The sequence below is a fragment of the Phoca vitulina genome, unplaced genomic scaffold, assembly GCF_004348235.1.
Source record: "Phoca vitulina isolate PV1807 unplaced genomic scaffold, GSC_HSeal_1.0 scaffold7, whole genome shotgun sequence".
Lineage (NCBI taxonomy): Eukaryota > Metazoa > Chordata > Mammalia > Carnivora > Phocidae > Phoca > Phoca vitulina.
In genome coordinates this window covers 10,146,798-10,160,417 of record NW_022589710.1, presented here as the reverse complement: position 1 = coordinate 10,160,417, position 13,620 = coordinate 10,146,798, and the positions used below count along the sequence as shown (strand labels likewise).

Below are 13,620 nucleotides of genomic sequence, written 5' to 3'. Positions count from 1 at the left end.
TGAGCTCACACCAATTAAGGTGATGTGTGCCTAGGCCTTGAATGCCAGAAGAGAGCTCTGGAAAATATGGATTCCCTTCTGTGGCAGTTCCAGATGCTCTTGCTTAGCATAGCTGGGGATAAAAGTGACATTTAAAAATAGTCTTCTTTCTGCAGGAGAAAAATAGTACTGCCTCAGGGTAGTGTTTTTTGAGGCACAAGAAGCACTCTGAGTTTGACAAGGCAGTCTCCAGAATAGCACTGACTTGTTTTTAGCATAGATGCGTCATCTTCATTCAGGAGTGGCAAAAGATAATATTTATTTCGTTTCAAAATAACGATGAAATAGCTAAGGGAAAGAATTTTGCGTATGTATTTTTTGGTATAAAGCTGAGTTTATGCATAAATGATGATCTCTTTGGGTTATGAAAAGATTAGTTTTTGTTAGGCTGCTTTCTGACTAGACTTGACACATACGTGCGCACGTGGGTATTAAGAGGGGGCAGGCCAGTGTTGGGTAATCGTGAACTCGTCTGGATCATTGCTACAGTAGAGATGCATTTTATATTCAATCCATCGGAGATAACCGTGGTACGTTATCTGGTGGATTTATCTTTGCTTATGTTGTATGAATATGGAAAGGAATTAAGTGTGTGTTTACAGTTTGATAAACATTCAACATAAATTATACATTTTAATTTCATTTATTAGTTGGGGACCATGGAAAGCAGAAATTTCATTGCATACAAACTGCCATTTAGATGGAAGGATTAGCAGTTTCCTGAAAAGGTACACTAATTGTTAAGAACAAAATTCATTTCCATCTCAAGTGAGTCACTGTGTGGTTCGTGGTTACATGGTTTGTAGTCAGAGTTTTAGAAAGGCAGAGGGAGAGTGCAGCTCACCCTAGTGACTAGAGTTCGTATTTTATACTTCCGGTGGAGCCAACATTGCCATCAAGAGTAAATCTAGTGCTAATCAACGTCTTACGGTAGACAACTTGAATGTTGTCATTACCATGCACATTCTCAAGCTCTGTTGATGTCTGAAAGAACTTGGTCTGATCTTTGAGCATTAGCATGCAGAGCAGTCTCCATGATATTATCTTACCATATAACAACTCCAAAAATCTCACAGAGATTAATGGTGATAACATAATTCCAGAAAGTTGCCACTCTATATGTAGAAATATATTGGCAATAAAAACCAGTCACTGTGTGCCTTTCCCCAGTAGGGGATCTCTCACTTTTCTTTGATTTTTAAAGGCTTCAGATCAATAACTGGAGTGACATTATTAACAGCTCCCTCAACACCTTGGCCAGCGCTAATATTAAATCCATTACACCTTCTGTTTGACATTTGCAGTACAGCGGAGAGTGCTGTAGATACAGTCACGTTGTCTGGGGACCGAGGTTGGATGTGGGGTTAGTAAGATCGTTTCCCTTGCCTGACTTCTAAATTCAGTTCATTGATAGGAAACTTGAACAAAAAAAAAAAAAAAAAATCAAAGAACATCCCCCACCCCCACCAACACTATACTAGACAGTAAATAATTCACCCTTAAAGGTACAAGTGTATCTCAGCAGTTTTTGAAACAAAATAATGATCTGATCCTCAGATAAATTTTTAAATTCTTTATTGTTATTCCTAAACATTTATGCATCTAATTATATCACTTATTATGGAACTGGCTAATGAATTCAGAGGAATTGCATTCCTGTAGAATCAAGTGCTGATCAAATTTACCACGGCACAGACGCGTAAGTAGAAAATGCAGATTATTTGCATTCAGACAAGGACTCTACTGCTTCAATTTTGCTTGTCGTTAAAATATTCAGGACATAGAGTGGGCATAATAGCATTAAGATCATACTATACAGTGATTATCTTCACCGCCCCCCCGTAACAGGGCAGGTCTGTCTGAAACTTTAGACGGAGCACGATAACCTCTATTTTAGACAATCAATGGTGAGCCATGCTGCTGTAGTTATTCTTGACCAAAAGTACCGTCTCATACATTTTGCTCAGTTGTCTAAATCCTGGCGCAGTATTGATTTCTCTCTCTATGAGCTCATACCCATTCAATAAGCTGCAAGAACCTCTTGTCCTGGCTGAGTTCCCTCTGAAGCAGGACCCAGGTGTGTGACTCCTGCCAGTGCTCCTACAGTTGGGACTTGATTGTTAGCTAGTGGGAAACAAACCACTGGAGTGGCTCAGTCGGTTAAGTGTCTGCCTTCGGCTCAGGTCATGATGTCAGGGTCCTGGGATCGAGCCCCACATCGTGCTCCCTGCTCTGCGGGAAGCCTGCTTCTCCCTCTCCCACTCCCCCTGCTCGTGTTCCCTCTCTTGCTGTGTCTCTCTCTGTCAAATAAATAAATAAAATCTTAAAGTGAGAAACATGACAGGGAAAGCTGCTTGTGAGGTTAAGTGGAAAGGCAGAAGCCTGTATGTTATGATCTTATTTCAGACAAACAGACAATGACCCCCCCCAATACTACATACATATATATAAGTATGTATATGTTCCTATATATATAGGAACAGAAAATCTGGAAGGATAGGCATAGAGTATATACATATGAACAGTGGTCATTTGGGGGTAGTGGGATGTTTGGTGGTCTTTATTCTTTGTTGTCTGCATTCTCTAAAGTTTTCACAATAAGAATGAATTAATTTTAGAATTAGAAATAAAAAAGGAGTAAAGCCCAATTTTATGACCTAACCTAAGGAATATCAGGAGATTTTTAAAGTTCCTCCAGGATTTCTTAAAAGAGCTGCTTTTTTATTTATTAAGCATTTAAAGATGCAGCACTGAAATTTATTAAGAGAAGAGGATAGCACTCATAATCCTGAGATTACAGAATCATTAAGAGTAATGAAAAGATATATGCAGATCTAGAAAAAGAAAAGGGACCACCCAGACATCCCGTTCCAGAGGTTCTGTGCTCCCCCTGGTGCGGGAGCCTGCAGGACAGCACAATCTCTTCCAAAATGGTTAGAATCTCCATAGACACTCTAGAACTTTATAACTTTACAAACAAGGCCACCCATGTATTTTTCTTCTGCCTGCTTTAAGATTTCTCTAAAAGAAATACAGTAGTATTTACTAAACTATGAATAACTAGGCATATGTGTAAAAGATTTATTTGGATTTTCAACAGTCAAGAGATTCCCTGCCCCCCCCCCCCCCCCCCATTATCTTGAGACTGGTTCAAGATAAGACGATCACAGGGCTGGCAGTTCAGAGAAAGAGAATTCCTATTATGGCACAGTATCGCTGCCTCTTAGGCTGGTTTAGTCACTTATTTCCTTTTATTATAATGCCAAATGTTATTTAGATTTCAGTCATTTAGTAATGCTACACTGAACACATCAGGGCTTCTGAAAAAGTCCATACCTCCATTTTCATAATCACCATATACTGATATCCCCTTTCCAACAAAATTACACTACTATTTAAAAAAGAATCTGTGTTTCATCAGAGTTTAAAAGATTATGTTGCAGTGAACAAGTCCTCAAAAATGTCCCCTCGTATTATTAAGAATTAGGAAATCTTGTTAAAATTCTTTCAGCCTTTAAGAAACATAAGCAGCTTTGGGATGTAGTGCCTGTCATGAACTTTTTAAGTAATTCCCTTGGAGCAGTGATATGCATTAGTGAAGATATTTAGTTAAAGGTAGCACCCTACACTGCTTTTCAGTATTTAAAGCAGTCAATCTAATTGCCTTTTAAGCCTAAGACTGAAAATAACCAATGCTACAGAATTTTAAGGCAGAGTAAGTTTCACATTTTGTAATGGTAAGAGCTATACTCTTCATCAAGGAAGAGAAACCCTTATGCCACTGTTGCTAATAAGCCCCAGTGGCTAAGAAATGTAGAAAGCAGAATTTTCAATTTTACTAGTTATGATGGCTCCAGGAAGGCTGGGAGGGCAGGGGAAAGCAACCCAAGTAAATTGTCAACCATACTTCAATACTGAATGACAGAGTAGCTTTAAAGGAGATACGCCATTCTCCTCACAGTGTGCCTAGAACTGTTTTATGCATCCTGGAGCCTCCTGGAAGGCACGGGATTGATCAGAGTTCTTATAATCAATCTTAAGCCAGTTTGATTTTGACTCTAGCTTACGATATCCCAGCAGAACTGGTTTACAGGCTGTGGATTTTTTTCTCCCGATCAAAGTCTTTTCCAAGTGACAAGTTACCCTTAACATGCGTTTGGGGAGAGATCAAGCTCAACGGTGTGATCTGGTCACCGAGAGAGGAGACAGTCCCTCTGCTTTGTACTAGTCCGAATACATCCAGAGGGCTGCACGGGAGTTCTCAGAACCATATTCTTAGAGGGTCACTAACAAACTGAGGAACGGCTGGCGGTCTCAGGAACATGCCATTGAATAATGGTTGTCAGATGAAGGGCTGTTTGACCTGCAAAGGAGAAGGAAGGCAGGAGGGAGGGAGAATTTGGTATATCTGACTTCATGTATTTGAGAGGCTAGGATGGAGAGGAAGGAGTAGAGCTGAAATGAGATCCCAGAGGACAGACCTGGGATCAGTGAGGAGAAATTGCAGCAAACTTAGATTTTGGCTCCATATTCAGAGAACTGTTCTCTCAGAGCTGTTCGCCAGTGGAACGGGCAGCCTTGAGGTTCCTGAACTTCCCATTGGGGTGGTTCTGCTGGAAGGTTAGCTGTGGGCTTTGACGTAGAGGGTTGGCTCCCCTGGTCGAAGGTTGGAGATCATCTAAACTTGAGAGTTTGTGAGTCAGGGAAACAATGAGGGTTTTATAAACTTGAATTCTTATACATTGAGTGTTGAGGAGTATGAGCAATCCAGGTTCCCTAATCCAGGAAAGAGTAAAAACTATTTTCATGTGCTGTTTCTCAAATCTGCCCAGGTATGAATATTTTCATGATGAAATGCAGTTTCAATGATCTCACTGACATCTATTCAGCGAAGTCAGTGAGCAACAGAAGGTAAGACTTCCCCGGGAACAAAATTATTTTCATTTTTAAATGGTAAAGAGTAGTCTTAAATACTCTCTCTTCTCATGCCTGGTGCTCACTGGAGAAAGATGCTCACCAATGTTGCAGAATTATGCCCTAGAAGCTGCAGTTAACTTACACGAGGAAATATGAATTGGTTTTAGATGGAATTAAAATATTTCCAAAAAGGCAAATATGTTTTTTTTTTTCCCATCTGTGTGAGCAAACATACTGTGATTATTTTTAAGCAGGCCAAATTTAAGTATTTTCTTAGGATCATTTTAGTATTAATCTTAAGACAGGTTTTTTCCACTTTTCTTTCTATAAAATGAGTTTGTGTTGCAAATCTGTTTTAAAACAACATGTCAAGTAAAGTACAAGCATCTTTAAGGAGTGCAAAAATAATTTCCCAAGTAAGCAAATAAAACTTTGCACTTCAAATCAGGCCCTGATTCATTAAAAATCTTAAACTTCTCATGAGAAAAATTAACATTTAAACCACTGCTGCTTGGCCAAGCACTCCACCACACAAGAATATGAAATATCTCCTCTAAAAAAGTACAAAAAGGACAAAACCACAAATGTGGAACTTCAATTAATTTAAAGCCCCAATCAGCAAAGAATAAATCCTTCGCAGATCTAATTACCAGCGCTCTCGGAAGACCCAGGCCGACCAGCCAATCTTCCCCGTGTTTGAACAGCTTGATGAACTAGGGGACTGATGGATATCAAGTCATTTTGTTTAATTTATAAATGGATTTTCCCCTAATACTTAAATTATCATCAGTACAACACAATGAAAATGGGAACATTCTGAATGCAAAGTCTATAAGAATCCTGGAAGGAATCCCAATGAGGAATGTCACCTCTGTTCATTCCTCTATACAATTGATCTAATTAAATACTGAGGGTGGAAAGGCAGTTTAAAATGTAGCCATTTCTGTTTTCTTTTTAGCCTTAATTTATCTGTTCACATCTTTCAAGTACCTTCTGATGCTTACAAAAAAAAAAAAAAAAAAGAAACCAAGATTTCTGCAAGTCCCTAATATTTTTAATTATCTACAAGCTAATATTCAAGAAGCCTTTATCATAGATTTTGGTGAATAATAAATAAATGCATTGCATTTAGCCATGGTAACAATACAAAGAAGAGGGCTTTCCAAATCTGAACCTTTTCCCTCTAGTAATCTGAAAGAGGAACTAAAAGAACTAGTACCTTCTCTATGTATTGTTCAACTGAAATTAGATCTCTGGATTATACTTATTAAAATGTCTCCTTATTTTCAAATCTCTTCCTTATTTAATTACTGTATGGGACAGAAAGCTGCATGGAATTGTTAAATACCATTAGACCTATTTATAGTCTCTTCACACTGGCAACTCGAGTGCAGTCATTGGCAAAGGTCCTGCCCACCATCCCACATGTTGGGATTGCAATTCCCACCTGGCTCAGGGGTCTCCGACTGGGAGGAGGACGATGCGGAGCTGGCTCCGTCCTCAGCAGTGCCCTGTGAGAGGAGACCCCGCCCGGGCGGGAGCTTCATGCCCAGCTGCTCTGCCATCTCCACGTGGTCCCCCGGGTGGACATAGTCAAAGACGCTACTGCCTGTCAGCTCCACCTAGAGGGGGAAGAGAAAGGGTGGGAGAGAAAGGTGTCAACGGCTCTTCTGTTCTCAAATTCAGCACCCCTGTGACTCAGATCTGGAGCAGAAAAGGAAACAGATGCAGACCCCAGCAACAATCCTAGTTCTGAGTCTTCATCCTTAAATGCTGAAGGATTCTTCGAGTTGAAAGATTTTTTTGTGTGTGTGTGTGTGGGGGGGGTACGTATTTATTTAGCAATTGTTTAGCCCAGTTTTTTTCTCATATACCGTTGTTTGTATAAAGCCAAAACACTCTGTGAAACGTGGAGGAGCCTGCCCGGCGTTCAGCTGTTTTGTCCATGCATCATCAAATACTCGCATGTTTCGTGTCAACCGGATGATTGACTGAATTCTACGGTTTTCTTATTGAGAAGTTTGGGCTTTGTATAGAAACAGCCGGAGATAGCGGAGGAGTATTTTCCTTAGAATACACCAAATTCCAAGATGTGTATTTATACATATCAGCTTATTTCTATGTAAATTTAGGCGAAAGAAGTGCTGCTTACAAATATATGCAAAGGCATAATGTTTTCATTAAATATTACTCATTAGCTTGGTAATCATATGGAGAATTTTCCATGCAGAAGAGGTCAGCTGGGGTCTGAACCAGCCATTTTTTTTTCTGCTAGTATCAGCTTGTTTTGCCTTCAATCTAATAAGATACATGGTACAAATCTCCTTGAGGGCCTGAAAAAAATGTTTTATTTGGTATACTCTTTGTATCAGGCGGATTCTAAAGGTAGAGAGTGAATATCAAGTATCAGAAGAGGGTCAGCCTGCAGTGAAGGCAGGCCTATTTCCAGGCTGTCAGGCAAGGCCCCTGTCTAGGTTGCCTGCTGTCTAAGGGACTGGCCTTATCTCTGTGCTCTTCTGATGGTATAATTCTTACCTCCTTCCAAGAAGAGCAATAATGCTCCTAAAATAATGCAGGGTTCAAGGTACTATGACCGGGAAAGGTGTGTCAACAACAGAAAAAGAAAAAGCTCTTTCCCAGGTCCCTGATGGGTGGGAGTTTCATGGTCTCAGGCCAGCTCTGATGTACCCCAGTGCCAGAAGTTCAGACTATCAGAAGTTTCTTGCTGGATGTTTACCTAGCACTCCTTCCTACCTCCTCTCCCTTTCCTGCGTAATGTGCAGCATCCCTCCAAATTCCACCTGAGAGCCTGCACTCGTTTTCTTCCAAGAAGGAAGCCTGGCAGTGGGCGAACTGTCACAGAGAGCATAATGCCCAGAGCAATTATTATCCCCAGAACTCCAAGTCCCAGTAAAATGATCACATCTACTCCCAGACACCATTTGATTAAAATTGTAACAGGCTACACATCTTCAACATCTATCAATTAACAGAGGGAGAGCCAGAAAAATGGGAGGCTAAATTCAGTTTGGTTAATAGCTATTCCTGAAAAAGGCTCGCATAACTTTTACCGAAAATGAGGTACTTTCTCTTTGCTATTAAATTACACTCTCCTACCGTATTACCCGACTACTGACTCTATCATTTTACAATAACTATTTCCTCCATTTGATATTGTTACAGAGCGTAAATCAGGATTCATAAGTGATCAGTTCCTACCCTCTGGGAGGGAGGGATTACATGGAAATAATCTCTTTAATGTGCGCCTTGCCTCTAAGCATTTCACACAGCAATAAATGGGTAAACTGACTTTGAGCAATTAAGAAATTAAATGAAACTAATAAAATGTGTGTTTTAATATTTCTTGATGGTTATTTTGTTTGGGGATTAGTGAATATGAGAAAGTCACTGGCATTCTGCAGCGAGTCCAATGGCAGCACTTTAATATTGTTGTCACTTCTCTCCGAGTCTTCCTTTAATACTGCAATGTGCCTTTTGGCACAGACCACAGATTGTGATAAGATGACAACACAGGTGGGAGATTAATAGATTTTTTAGGGGTGCCGGCTATTGAATATTCATGTAAGCCAGTCTTAACGGCGGCGAAGAGGCGTAGGCCCCTGTCTCCACAGCCTGCTTGGCTCGCTTATGCAGGCATTTCCTTTCCATCATATAATGGCCCAAGTATACACATCTAGAGCAAGACTGAGGCATGATGTGCCACATCACATCCCCCCAGTGCCCTCAAGGGATCTTCCACCAGGTACCCCAGAGTCTAATAGTGGACGGAAAGGCTGACACTGAGAATTTGATTCTATCTCGGTCTTTCTGTGTGTGCTATACTCAAGGTCACACGGCAGAGGGGAAGGCGCAAACTACTTGGGGTCGTAACTTGACTTGGAGATCAGAATCTTTTCCTCCTCTGCTGTGTGACCTTGGACCATTCACTTAACCTCCCTGGGCTGGGCAGTACGGCTGCTCTGTGTGACTCGGGGGCGGGGGGGGGGGGGGGCCCCCTCCATGGGAACGGGGTAAGGCAGCGGCCCGAGAGCCGAGCTGAAAACAAGACTTCCTCTACCTGCCTCGGAGCCTGGTTTTGAAAATCTGGTGAAACCATGCAGAGGAAATCACTTTTTAAGAAAGAAGCAACACGATGCTTGCTGCATCCGCCAAACAGTGTTTGGTGGATGAGAATGGGTGACCCCCAGACATGCACACCCCTACATAACTACAGTGAGGGTTTGGGTGGTGGCTTTGGGACGTGGCTTTGATCAGAGGGTGTGGCACGCGTGATGCACGCTTTGAGCCCCAACTACACCAGTAACGCTCTGGGGGGCTATCCACCGCTGTGTATGAGTACTTTCCATACTTTTCTTGGATTAATTCTCATAACACACACTCTTTTGAACTGTTCTGATGCCCTCTTCTACAGAAGAACTTGAATAGAAGTGGCTAACAGTGGAGGTAGAATTTGGTTCAAAGTCTGCCTTGTCATCCTACCACTTCTCGGAGAGCACGTCCGCAGTCAGGGAGGCAGAGCAAGCAGGGACCTCTGAGCTCCTCCACCCTTGAGCTTCACTTTTATTCAGGAGAGAACTCTGAGCACCAGGGTGGAAGGAGGGTGAGGGCAGGCAGCTCGCCCAACGCCAGGCCTGAGGATGCTTGGCCCTCATCTCTCAGGCCAAAAAAGGGCACGAAAGCAGGTATACTAAAGGGAGATAGACATGGAGATGGACAAAAGTCTCTGAGCCCAGGGTCCTCCTCCTCTTCTTCCTCACTTTTTACATCTGTCTAGCACTTTCAACATTCCTCGCACTGCTTTTCACTTCACTTTCTTAGATTTTAGAGCTGGGAGAGACCTTAAAAACCATCCACGAATGCCCTCTTATTTAATAGGTGAGAAGTTAAAAGTGCTTGTTCAAATTTACCCAGCTGCTTGCTGGTAGAAGTAGGGCTATCAGCCCAGTTGGCAAACTCTCAGTTAACCACTTTTCTTACCCCTTGTCTGATTTTTCTCTCTTAGGAAGACTGTTTAGAATTCACCTGCCATTAAATTCTGCACCTCAAAGTACACTGCAGGAACCAAGAATGGGGATCTTTCACTTGATGAACAGACATGACTTCATGCTACCTTGAAATAGGAAAAATAAACAGAGCTCCAATCCAATGTTACCAAGTCTTCCAAAACTTGCCCGATAAGAACTAGGACTAGTGTCTCCTACACAGTAGGTCTATCACAAATGTTTGCTGAGTGCATAAAAGATAGATATTTAGACCTGAAAAGAATTTTGCTTTATCTGTGCTTGATTTGGACAAGTTTAGGTTGGTTCTTTTATATTATTCATGGCATTATTATTATTTTTTTCTTTTTTAGAGAGAGAGAGAGAGAGAGAGAGAGCACGAGCAGGGGGGAGGGGCAGAGGAAGAAGGAGAAGCAGACTCCCTGCTGAGCAGGGAGCTGGATGGGGGACTCAATCCTAGGACCCTGGGATCATGACCTGAGCCAAAGGCAGATGCTTAATGACTGAGCCACCCAGGCACCCCTCACGGCATTATTATTATAACATAATTTGTCCTGTAAAATGAGTTACAATATAGCACCATGATATATTTCCAATAAGTATTTGTTGAATGCATGGAGACCTCGACCTTCTTCTATAAAAGCCAACTGCAGGGAAAGAACAGGTTTTAAGGCACTCTTTAATACAGCCATCTTTTGTAACCCCCTCTCTGCAATCTACGGCAGAACTGTGGCTAGTTGGTTATCGAAATGTTCACAGAATTTCATAAAAATTATTTCCTAACCATCCCTTCAAATTAACAGAACTTTGGAGAAATTTCATTTTATGTTGATTAGGATCTACGTAACGGAAAGGTATAGCCTTTCTCCACTTAATATTGTGTTCTTCTGATTGGTGCAAGCTGGATGGTAAGGCAAATAAATATAAGACCCTCTTCATTTTATAGTAAGTCCAATCACCTTATGTGGTGCTAAAAAAACCCAAACATGTTGTGTTTATTTTCATTCTGCCTCATCGTTCTGATATAGAACCTTTCTTTCTTCTTGTTCTATTAATTTATACATGTATTGTATACAGACCCATGGGATTTCGAGTTGTCTCTCCAACATTGCTCCCTGGATCTCCCTCTACTCCCGTGACACGGAGAGAAATTACTCTCTCACATTGCTTAGTGTATTGGAAAACTGCTGAGAATGTACAAGGGGCAGGAGACAGGCAATGAGTAATAAGCAGTCATTTAGTCTAAAGTCCTTTCTCCCTGTGCTCCCCACTCAGGCTACCTACCACAGATTCCTCAGAACAGACTGTAGCCACGAGTGCCATCTGCACAGTCAAGCTAAACCATGGCTTTCCCCGACTTTAATTCACATTCTGTTAGCTTGCATGCAATTTGCACACTAGACACAGTTGATTTGGTAACTCTGAAGTTTCCCAGGAAAAAAAAATGTAAATATATTGTACAGTGGTTTGAGTTGACTTTTCCATGTAGGGTCACTGTACCCTGCTGGTAGATAGGATGGGGGACTAATTTGTCTTTTCATACATCAAGCAAGCATGTCAATAGCCTTTGCTTGGCCCCCTGGGGTGAGCAAATACTTTTTAACTACAGCAACGCACTAACACTGCAACTCATTGCATCCAGTGCTCCTTCGATTGAGATGGTTTGGTACAAATGAGGAACAGGCAGCAATGTTGTCAGTCCTCTCCACATTGGAGCAACTTGAGAAAGATACTTTTATAAAGAAAGATCAGAAAACCTATTTCTTTAATGCATTGTTCATTTTGATCACACGAAAAATATCATTCAAAAGCTGCCATTTAAGGTATAATTTCCTAAGCCTTTTATAGGATTTTGTTTGTTTGTTTGTTTTTGAGGGCATTGAGATTGCGGGAGGACTCGGAGGCACTGTGGGTTCAGCCCTTTTCCCAGAGTCCTTTGCAGCTGGGCCCTGCTCCTACAGGGATGCCAGTCATATTGTGATAGAAGGTCAGACCTAAGAGAGGACGATGTTAGTGGCAAGCCGTTTGGAAGACGAACTCCCAGGTTAGGCTTTCAGATCCACTGTAAGACCCTGGTTAGAAAATCCTGACCCAGGATAAGATGGAAATTCTATCTCAGCATGGCAGGTTAGGATTTGTAGTTTTTTGGGGGGCACGTTTATATTATTGAGGGATAATAAAGTGATAAAAGAATAAAATATAATAAGATGTGATAGCTTGATTAGCATAGGTTTTCTTTGGATTTACTGGTATCTTAATGCCATCTTCATAACTTCCTACATATTGCAGAACTCTACTGAATATTTATGAACTGTTTTGACAGAAACTTGATGTTCTTTACTGCTCTGTCTCATTCTATGTATTTGCTGACTTATCTGAAGAAAAACGCATAAAAGCATTGGGTCTGTTACAGAAATACATGTATAAATTAGTAGAACAAGAAGAAAGAAAGGTTCTATATCAGAACGATGAGGCAGAATGAAAAATCCTTTCAATGTCATCAAATAAGAAAATGAATCCAACTCTCTTCTCACAGATATGTTAACAGAGCCTTCCCTTAGAAGAATTTGAGCTAAAAGATACCATATCATGTGTTTATCTTCAGAAATAAACATTTCAACTCCTTTGGGAATCAGTGAGGCCAAGTACTTCTCTGTTGGTGTATTTTTGTATACTTTTCTAGAACCCTTGGAGTGCCTGACTCGAGAATGTGCAACCACAGTATCCGAAGAGAATACTGCATAACCAGTTCTGAACTTTGATTAGGAAGTGCCAGAAGATAATTCCAGTGGATTTCCTAGTTCTCAGAGAAGAAAAAGAAAAAAGCTGTAGGAGAAATGGAACACAAGAGGAAACAAAGAACAGATTGCAGATACTGCTTCGAATTTAGGCATAGTTCTATGGAACACTACGCTGCTTTTATGACTATCATTCCCAATAGCTGAATTGATCAAGGACGCTGAATGTTAAATATTCAGAAGTGTTAGCTGGATCATTACTCAGACTACAATTGAGCATATTTGAATACTTCTAGAAATAGCCTGGGTATAAAAGAAATCGGGACTTTGAAGTCTCCCCCATTTTTTTTCTGCTTAAGAAATAAGTTATATACTGTATTTCATTTTTTCTTGTGGTCCTATAGTTCTGGTATTTCTCCATTACCCCGTATTATGAAGGCAGTGGTTTTAAAATAGTTTTGATATGTCAATATCCTTTTCCTTTCATTAAGAGACACTGAAAGAAGAACCTAGAGAATGCTGTAATACTGAAGGGACATTACATCACAGGAATGAGCCCAAGGATTTGTGAAAGTGACTAAATCAAGAAATTTTAAAACCTCACTTTACAAGGTTCCTATAGTTTTAAAGTGTCTGTAGAGCAGAAAAGGCTCTATAGTGCTGGGAAGGAAAAAAGGATTTTTTAGTATTTATCACAGTGCTGGGAAGGAAAAAAGGATGCAATTGGAGGTTACAACATAGTCAAAAGTGAAATGATGCCAAGAAAGATGAAGAATCTTAAAAAGAAACTGAAGTCAATCTCTCTTCTCTGAAGATCAAACAAATAGTAAGATGTCACTTTCAAAGCTTCTTCATTACCTTGGTAGTAAGGAAACCAATCAACATAAAATACTTGATATTGGCAT

General features: G+C 40.7%; 1 protein-coding gene across 6 annotated transcripts in view; it reads right to left on the bottom strand.

Annotated features, from left to right (window-relative positions):
- Window positions 1-13,620, bottom strand: part of NPAS3 (neuronal PAS domain protein 3) — an 839,936-nt gene that overhangs the window by 117,225 nt on the left and 709,091 nt on the right. For all 6 annotated transcript variants that reach the window (XM_032404923.1, XM_032404924.1, XM_032404925.1 and 3 more), the window contains one exon: window positions 6,404-6,578. In XM_032404923.1, coding sequence (XP_032260814.1) covers window positions 6,404-6,578 — 175 coding nt within the window. The remainder of the gene's footprint in view (window positions 1-6,403; window positions 6,579-13,620) is intronic.